Here is a 9,914-nt window from a genome sequence, read left to right on the forward strand (position 1 = left end):
TTCCAGGACCTGCTTGTGGATATGGAACGATCATACTTGCAAAGTTACATGTGTGTGCATGGTTTGGCAAGATATAAAGACTTGTTAAAACTTTATGACCGCGGAGTGACCAATTGAGAATATAATATGCACTTTATCACTGTTGGGATATACGTTCCTACTTGTGTACATAAAATGGGAAGCGTTCCTATACGTACGTATACTAAAACACACTCTTCACATGCGCACTTCCAGACTGGCGCTCACACGCACATACCATGTACGCACCCTGCCGACATGGAGAGAAAGATGACGCAATGGGCATTTTGGCATGATTTAGTAAACAATAATGTTGTAATTAGTCCCTCAAATGGAAGAGGGCCTGCATTATTTAATACAGTGCAATGTCCCTTTAAAACTTCTGACAAAAAGCCCATATGATCCCTGAGCTCCAATCACCAATTCCTTCTGCAAAAGCAGCCTCTGCATTTTTGTCTCTCTAAATGCTAGCACGGCGAAAAAGACTGAGGGGAAGGAAAAACTGAAGAAATGTGAAAATCCAGCCTATACTTTCGAGGCGAGCGGAAGTCCGATGTAAAGGGAGTTATTTGGGGACTCCACTGCGCTGCAATATCTTGGATCAAAATGGTACAGTAGAGTCGAGCATTTTTTTTGTTTATTTTTCAGTCCCTTCTTGATCTCTTCCAAATTTGAGCTACTTGGCTAGGCCGATGAAACTTGCCTTAGTTTTTGTCCCAGCGTGGTTTCGTTTTAATTTTGCGTCAGATGACATAATTGTCAGCGGTGAAAATGTTGCGCCCTGATGAAGTTTGTAACTTGCATGAAACGCCAACACAGAGGCCAAATTGGACAGCTTACAAGAATGCAATGGCTACAATAGCTACATTGTTGCACAAAGAGTTAAATTCTGTCATATCATAGCTTCAAAAAGGATCAGGTCGTGACTGGTGTATATTTGTTGACATTGGTGTGCATTTCTAAACGTAAACGAGCGCGGAAGACGCATCTGTCTTCGGACAGTGACCTAAGTTAAAATTGTCCCAACCAACAGTATTGTGCTGATCATCTGTATTAGATTTATTTTTTAAGATTTTGGATAACACTGTGACTGTCGCAGGTGACTATAATCAAATACAGATTGAGTGAAAAGTTATGACCTCAAACGGCTTGTGAAGGATGGCGCTGCTTCATGGACAAATTTGTACAAACGATTCATTTTTGGAATCACTCCGTCTTAATTTTCTTTCAGTTTAGCGTGTTGGCAAGTTTACAGTATAGCTTCTATCCTGAAAGTTATTTTAAACGTGCAGAAACATTTTAGTGATAAAATGGGTTCTAATAAAAAAAAAAAAAATACAACCTAAATGTTTTGGGGTATGATCATACCAAATTGTTAGTTGCAAAGTTCGTGTTTTTAAATAGGCTACCAATTTGCATCGTTGTGGCCATAGTGACATGACATCCAAGTCACAATATTCATGATGAAGCTGGGTTTTAGTAGGCTACTTGTATTTATCTAGTCTTTTACGCTGTGTCCAGTATGTGTTATGATGTCGAGGGGTAATCAGATTACTCATAATCCTAAACAACTGCGTAATTTTTATTTACATCATATGTAACGACCCACGTCTTCTCATCTGAACGGAAAGCTGTTTTATGTGACGGTATGTAGTCAGTCTCATTCAGTTAGCCTTAATGGAATCAACAGGAGGAAAACAACTTTGTGGACTAGTCTTTACAGTTAGAACAACTGCAAATGACACAGATGAAGTGGTCGTTTTTGGAGTCAGTCGCAAGGATATGTATATTAGTGGTGAGATTCAGTTAATCCTCTTCACCAGATGAATAAGCGACACATGCAAATTATTCCTGTCATTTACATGATTGTTGTCTGAAAATGCCACATATATTCAAACTTATATAATAATGAATTTGTTGAAATAAGGATAAGCAGCTTGTCGTGTTAACCGGTGTCACAAATACAGTAGGCCATAATATTTCATGTGTGCATTTAAAGGCCCTGATTGTGTGTGTGTGTGTGTGTGTGTGTGAGTGTGTGAGAGAGAGTGAGTTAGTGAGAGAGAGAGAGAAACTGCAAGTGATGGAGGCAAAATGATGGAGAGGGTTAAGCAGGGTTTTTGTATAGTGGGGGTGGTGATGGTAGGGCTAAGAGGATGGGGTCATTTTGGGATCTCTCGTTTAAAAAGCATGTGGAACTGGGTGCAGTGGTGGTGGAGTAATCCCACAGTCGGCTCCGTTCACATCTGGAGACCCGGGTTAATATGTGGGTCAGGTCACGGGTGGACAGAGGATGCCTGGCCACAGCCGCTCTCGCTTTGGCCTCGGCTCGCTGGGTAAAGATATTTTAGAAATGGGCGTTGCACCATTTAGGAGGCTAAGCTGTGTGATAAGCAGACAGAGCAGAGTCCATCCAGCAAACAAAACACAGATACAGGAGCATATGCGCGCACACACATGCACGCATGCACGCACACACACACACATACACATACACACACACACACACACACAAATAGAGGGTGGCTGTCAGTACAGCAGTATCCCCAAAAACACAATTTCCAAAAAAGAAACGTTCAGTTTAAAGTAAAGGTTTTTTTTATTGTTTGGTATTTCTCAGGCCCAAAACACAGTACACATGTTATAATGTAATTGTAACAACATTAGCAAACATCCTCTCAACAAAACCCAATCAGATAGAGCTTTAAGGAGGTAGGCCTAATAAGATTTCTTTAATGTCATTCAACCTTTGTGCTATGACAGTGTTCCATCTGACTTACCATTACTGAAACAAAGTAGCTGGAAATGTGACTTTAAATGTTGTAAATGCTAGATGTGCTTAGTGAATATCATCTCGGTGCCTCAGACCCCATTATTATGATATTTTGTTATAATGCTTTCTCCATGTGTAACACACACACACACACACACACACACACACGCACACACACACAAACAGCCACAGTATTAATTGCATATACACAGCACTAGTGCCATAGAGTTTAAGAGCCTCGTTGGGCCTCTGTAGCCGAGACCAGTCGTGGCTACACACTGAGGTTTTTATGTAACCGCCTATTCAGGACATTCCTGCCCACCCTCGACTTTGAGGCTTTGCTGTCTTTCAGCGGCTGAGCAAGAGAGAGAGAGAGAGAGAGAGAGAGAGAGAGAGAGAGAGAGAGAGAGAGAGGGTCACAGTAGTCCTTGTGACAAGTGCTGCCCTTCCTGCTCCATGGAGAGAACCACATGAGTCGCTCTCTCTCCCTCCCTCACCCTCTCTTTCTCACTCTCTCTCTCACCGGCCCCAGCAGGAAGCAGCCCTCTCTCTCTCTCCCCCCTGAAAACCAAGTGCATAGGTGCTGCTAATTTGCGTCCGTTCGAGGGATTACGCTCACAGAAGACGGCTCTGCTGCCGAGCACAAGGTCAAACTGCTCAGCTTATATAATTATTATTCTCTTATTTTTCAGGAGCTTCGGTGCTGTGGCAGCACTGGAGCTCCTCCTGGGCCAAATGTATTGCTTCGCGGCACAGACGTAAATGCTGGGCTTGCTTCTGCCTCAGCAGGTCGTTGGATAATTGGCCCTCTCTAAACTGCTGTGCTGATAATCCTATATCTTGTTTGTTTTACGCACTGGCCTTATTCATGATAATGCAATGTGTGGCATAGTTTTCCACTACTCTTCTTACCGCTCGTTAGAAAACAAACATTATCTGTTGTTTGATCAGCTTTGATGGAGAGACATACAGGAACCATCCCCTGCTTTAATATTTTTAGCTTTCAGTTCTGCAGAGTAATAGCACAGACTTTGAGTGGCTCACTCTGAGTGCAGCATCAATTTAATCTTACAAGGCTGCAGACTGTGTGGCTTTTTGGAGTTAAATCAAATCCATGTATCTTTGCAGGACAAAAAAAGCCCCCGTCCTTTTGTGCATGCCTACCAGGTCCCAGCAGGGAGCGAGATTACAGATCTGATAGATATGAAATCAGATAGGAGCTGCTTTTAGAGAAAGTGTACAGAGAGAGAGAGAGAGAGAGAGAAGCTGTACTACAGGAGAATTTCTGCCTCAGAAGATTTAGAGCCTTTTCAGGGATGACGCATTTGATCCTGGCTGAAGGTACTTTATGTCTTTTATTTGGGGGGATTCCATCTGGCTCTTTTGGATTCTACCTGGCTGCAATTTGTCCTTATTTTAGAAGAAGCCATTGTTTTTCAGTTACACAGAAGTAAGGATTCCCTTCACTACGGTTATCATATCAAAGTGTTGAACTTTGTGTGATACTTTATTAGATATACCAGCACCTTAAGTTCCTGCATGTGACACTTGGCAGTAAAGCCTTTTTACAAGACTTAGCCTAAAAGATTAGCCTAAAATCTTTTGCTTTCACTCTTAGTAACAGCTTCTGTCAACCTGTTATTACTGGACAGGTTTATCCTCATGGTGTGGGTTTTGTGTGGTTGGGTTGGTCTACCCCAGTGGGAATACTGATTCTCTGTGTCTATAAAGGTTATGTGCATTTGTGAGAGGGCCTCTATGCCACGGTGTCTCTAGATGTGTATGAGTGATGAGTGTATGAGATGTGTATGAGTGTATGAGTGACATTCAGTGTTTAATATTTTTGACTAGGTTAATTCCTCTGTGACTGTGTTTGTAGATTGTACTAGTTTTAGTGTGTGTTGTCTGCGTGCATTCTTGTTAAACTGTGTACTTTGGCCAGGTTTGTGTGTGTGTGTGTGTGTGTGTGTGTGTGTGTGTGTGTGTGTGTGGGAGTATAGTGTGTATCAGTGTTCTTGACAAAGAGGATTTTCTTTGTGTGAGTTTTATAAGTGTGTTTGCATGTGAACATTCTGTGTTTTTACATGTGTACATTGTGCATTTGCATGTCTCTCTTCAAGTGTGTGTCTACAAGTGCATGCGTGTGTGCCGTCGCGTGTGTTTGCATGTGTGTGTGTGTGTGTCATCGCATGTGTTTGCACGTGTGTGTGTGTGTGCGTGCGTGAGTGTCCTGTCCACTCCATGCCTGCACACATGGAGCCGGCCTCTGTTATGTTTGTGTTTTATGAGCTGGGGAGGAGATGCCAACTCCACAGGCTCCTCTCTTGGCCAGCACTCCTGACTCAGCTCTTAGTCACATAGCTCACCAGGCCAGGCAGAAACTTCCTGGCAGCCGCCGCCAAGAGCGGAGTGGACCCTTCCAACCTCTCACAGAGACAGAGGCAGGGGAGATAGAGAGAGAGAGAGAGAGAGAGAGAGAGAGAGAGAAAGAGAGAGGTGGAGAGACAGGAGGAGAAAGAGGGATGGAAAGATAGAGAGAGGCAAGAAGGACAGAGAGGGAGAGGGAGGGAAAGAAAGACAGAGAGTGACATTGATAGAGAAAAAATGGTGGGGAAAGAGAGAAAGGGAAAGAGAGAGAGTCGAGAAAGGAAATACAGAAGGAGGGGGGAGGGAAAGAATGTCTGTTTGCTCTGGGGTCCTCTTACTGATGTCCCCCACGTCATGTAAATTAAAGTTCAGGTAAGGCTAGTGTCTCCTCTGATAGCACAGAATAGTCCTGTGGACATACCTTGGTGGAAAATAGGCCCTGATTTGGTCCTTAGCACAGCTACACGCGGACGTAGCCCGATATGTTTGTGCAAATTCAATTGGCTCGGTGTTGTTTGCCTCGGGATATAAATGGAGGGACTCTGAATTAGACCCTGAGGCGCGATAGGTAAAATCTGTTTCTTGTGTCTGTGTTGCAATTTCACGCGCGAGCAGTCACAGGATGTCTCTGAGGGATGAACCTGTTACTCTGTACTGTGGCATTAACATATAGATTAAAATGTTACACACTTCTAAATAATATCTTATGTTCCATCGACGATGCAGTCGGTGAGAAATTGCTGTGCTTTCTCTGAAGACTGCAATTATTGATATTGAATAGTTGTGGGGCCAGATCCATTGCAATGCTAATCTGATTAGCCCCTTCATTGCTGTCGTAATATTTAGGTACAGTACAGTTAAGCCTCAAAATATTTTCCATGTCCTTTAGTACACTTTGACCATCAGACACATGAATGAACAGCCATCATTTAAACAGATGAATTGCAGCCCTCAGTCCATCTATACAGAGAAATACAACTCTCGAGGTCTATTTGTTATATTAATTCCTGTGAATTTTATCTCGCAGTACTTGCCCATGAGGAGGCCGTTCGTTCTTTGCTGGGCAGAGAGAGCCTTACCCATTTACTCAAGCTGTGCTCCTCAGCTTTGCTAAGTCTGTTGGACAGGTGAGTGACCCCCAAGTTCAATGTCTCCTCCGCCTGACGTAATTCAGCCAGTTGCACTCTCAAGCTACCCGTTAGTCAGACTTAGTTATTTCTAAGACAGTCCTTTGCTGAAGTCCATTGTAGAATGTCCAACCCCTCAGCGCTAGAGTTCATTTGATTTTGCTGAATGATTTATTCATATCATGATGCTATTCAGTACTCATACAGCTTGACTATTGCAACAAGATCATAGGTACGGTAGCCTACTAAGAGAACACACATACAGTAAGCTACTGATGAAAAATGTATATCTTCATACTTTTGCATATGTGTAGTTTTGATGTAGTCTATGCTCGCGTTGCTTGTGGTTTAAAGTGGTTGTGGTGCTGTAGCTGCTGTCCTCTCCTTCTGGAGGGCCTGGCATCACTACAGGGGCGCCTACAGATCACCGTGCTGCTGAGACTGCGAAAGATGATGAGAAGTGTGAGCACACTCAGTGTGTGTTAAAGGCCAGATTGGCTTTTTCATTGCTCATGTACTGGTTGGCTGTGGCTGAGTAGTAAAGGGAGTGGCTGGTAGTGTGTAAGCTTTCATAAGCCTACATACACTCATTATGGCCTACTATTACATTAGCCTACCTTAAACCACTACCCACTACTGCTAGGATACTGCTAAATACTATGACTACCAGTAGTTTGCTTAGATTGTATTTTCTCAAACAAAGGCCATATCTTATTTGCCATGTTAAGCAATTCTAACATCTGTAATTTGTTAACTTGTTAGCCATGATTAACATTGTACTTTTTTGCTGTTATGTCTGACTTGTGGGTTATACAAGGTTGTAAGTAGTAAGCTGGCTGGATAAAGCTATGTTAGTGGATCAGATTTGTCATCCCTCTGGTACAGTGAGCAGGGTTAACATTGTAATTTGTTCATGCTATGTTATTAAATATGTTATAACAAAGATTTACAGGTTATAAGTTTATTTAGTTAGCTGACAGGCTAAAGCTACGTGTTGCTGGATCAGCGTTGTCATCTCACTGGTGCACTAAGCGGGACAGCGAGGCAGGGAGACAGGGCTACAGGCTGCAGATGTGTGACCTCAAAGATAGGAGTGAAGTGGCCGTCACTGGCTGGAGGCCTCGCGCCTGTCATTAGCAATGATTTTTATTAGTATGTTTTATTGCAGTCTTCTCATTAGCATTCAAAGGCTCTTCATTGCATGACTCAGACTGTCTGGTCTGTGAGTGGCACAGGCTTATCCACACACGCACACACATGCACACACACACACACACACACACACACACATACATATTCTAAAAAGTAAACGTAAATGTGTGTATGAGATTATGATAGTGCGTGTGTATGACCAAGTATGAATTATTTCCCAAGCAGCCCCTCATATAGTCTCTCCCTGTCACACTCCAATACACAAACTGTCTGTGTCACACCGTGCACCTACAAAAACATATTGTCACCTCTTTCTCATGCTGTACTCAATTCGCACATACCCAGATACACCACACACACACACACACACACACACACACACACACACACACACACACACACACACACACACACATTGCCACACACTCACTCAGATCAGCTCCCAAGAGTCCAGTCCACACACACACAGACACACACATACACACAGGCAGTGTTGCCCTGACTGCGACTGCGAGCGGTGTGTGAGGAAGCATGTCTGTTCAGGCCATAAGTCATGCTGTAGCAGTGCTGTTATTTCTGTGGCTCCTACGGGGGCCTTAGTGCATCTGTGCTTTATACTCCCCCCCTCCCTCCTCAAGGTCACTGCTCACAGGGTGTCCTGATTGGATTGTGTGTGTGGTGTGTGTGTGTGTGTTTGGGGGCGGGGGGGGGGGGGGGGGGGGGGGGGGGGGGGGGGGGGGGGTATCTGCGAGTGTGCGTGTGCATGCATCTGTGTGTGAATATTTGTTTAAGGGGTAGCATTAGCATACATACTCATGCAAACACTCAAACAGACACACACTCACACACAATCACGCACCCCCCTCCACACACACACACACACACCACACACACACACACACACACACACACCGTCCAGACAACCCACCTTTTCTCCTCCCCACCTTGCCATCCCTCTTCTCCTGCATTCATCTCTCTCTCCCTCTCTCCCTCTCTCTCTCTCTCTCTCTCTCTCCCTCTCCCTCTCCCTCTCCCTCCCTCTTTCTCTTTCCTCCCCTATCTCTCTCATTCTTAACCTTGGCTTGTTTGGGTGCATAAGACACACAGGGGACTCTCCTGCAGCAACAGAGCGAGCGAACCAGACACGGGACTACTGAGAACTGCCTAATAGGTCTTCAGGGAGGCCCAGCCTCCTGTGTTGTGTCTCAGTTCGGAGACCTCAGCAAGAAGGCAGGAGTTTCTCACTTGAATTAGGTTAGTCTGCAAACTCCTGACACATGGGCATCTGATATATGCAGCTAAACCCATGCGATGCATCAATGTTTAGACTAGCGCTAGTGTTTTATCTTTCCGTGGGTTCTCGGTTTTTGGACTTAATGGAGGTATTTTGTGTTTGCAGCACAGGCCTACTGCAGTCTTTCTGTGCACGTATCTGAATCCCAATCGTCTCGATTCACTGAAGCATCACTGGAATCCTTTTGTAGCGGCCTTTCACAGGAGGTCATCAGTGTGGTTTTCTGTGTCGGCTTGGCCTGTGTCCTGTATGCTGCATATTAGAGGAGGACAGAGGGCTTTTTCATGGGGCAGGAAAGAGCTAGCCGGCCTTCCGCGGCGATCAGGTAACACTGGCAGACTGTGGTGCTAACACTCCGTGGTGCAGCGCAGTTCTCACTCATGAGTCTGTACGTCGTCTGTGCCAGGCTGGCCAATCAAATTTCACAGCATCCGGGCACCAGGAGGCCACTAAGGACAAATAGGAGCGCAAACAGGCGTCCTGCTGTGACTGAACATCAGTTTAGGGTCAGATTAGATTTTTCCTGACATGAGGTTTGCATTACAAAAATCTAATCTAAAGCAGCTGTGCCACACCTAAAAATCCCAATGTTTTAAAGTCTAGTATGGCTTGAGCTGGAAACAGGTACACATGTATCATAACCGGGTTAATGCAGTGGTATTGTCAGGCTTAATGAGCTCTGTTCCTGTGTCAACATCAGGCTGGTGTGTTAATAAGTTTATTACTGACTATCCTGTGTGTGATGTGTGTGTCTGTGTCTCTGTAGACCTCTTTGTGTGTATTTGTGTCCATATGTAAGAGAGAGAGATTATCTGTGTGTGTGTGTGTGTGTGTGTGTGTGTGTGTGTGTGTGTGTGTGTGTGTGTGTGTGTGTGTGTGTGTGTGTGTGTGTATGTGTCTGTGTGTATGTGTGTGTGTATGTGTGTGTGTATGTGTTTGTGTGTGTGGTCGGGTCACTCTCTCCTGGTCCGTCTGGTGACAGCTCCTGTCCTCCACTCCCCCTGCCCCGCCTCTGTGTCCTACTGAGGGTGATGGGAGTTGACACGATGCCCACTCGGCTCGCTGTGGGTGCCAGTCACCGTGCCCTCTCCACCCTGGGCTCCTGTCAGGAGCGCTTCACTGGACAGAGGGGGAATGCTGACTGGGCACTTCCCTCCCCAGGCAGATAAAGCTCTTGGGATCT

General features: G+C 44.9%; 1 protein-coding gene across 4 annotated transcripts in view; it reads left to right on the plus strand.

Moving 5' to 3' along the window:
• Positions 1–272: 272 nt before the first annotated feature.
• Positions 273–9,914, plus strand: part of zbtb47b (zinc finger and BTB domain containing 47b) — a 24,033-nt gene continuing 14,391 nt past the window's right edge. Inside the window, exons 1-2 of one of the 4 annotated variants that reach the window (XM_042067679.1) lie at positions 274–627; positions 6,186–6,285. Coding sequence is in view for 2 of the 4 variants with exons in the window: in XM_042067677.1 (XP_041923611.1) it covers positions 625–627 (3 nt within the window). In the remaining 2 variants the exon portion in view is untranslated. Of the gene's footprint in view, positions 628–3,505; positions 4,242–6,185; positions 6,286–9,914 lie in introns of those variants that run through there. The other 3 variants (XM_042067681.1, XM_042067677.1, XM_042067678.1) reach the window with 3 other exon arrangements.

The sequence above is a fragment of the Alosa sapidissima genome, chromosome 17 (assembly GCF_018492685.1).
Source record: "Alosa sapidissima isolate fAloSap1 chromosome 17, fAloSap1.pri, whole genome shotgun sequence".
Taxonomy (NCBI): Eukaryota; Metazoa; Chordata; class Actinopteri; order Clupeiformes; family Clupeidae; genus Alosa; species Alosa sapidissima.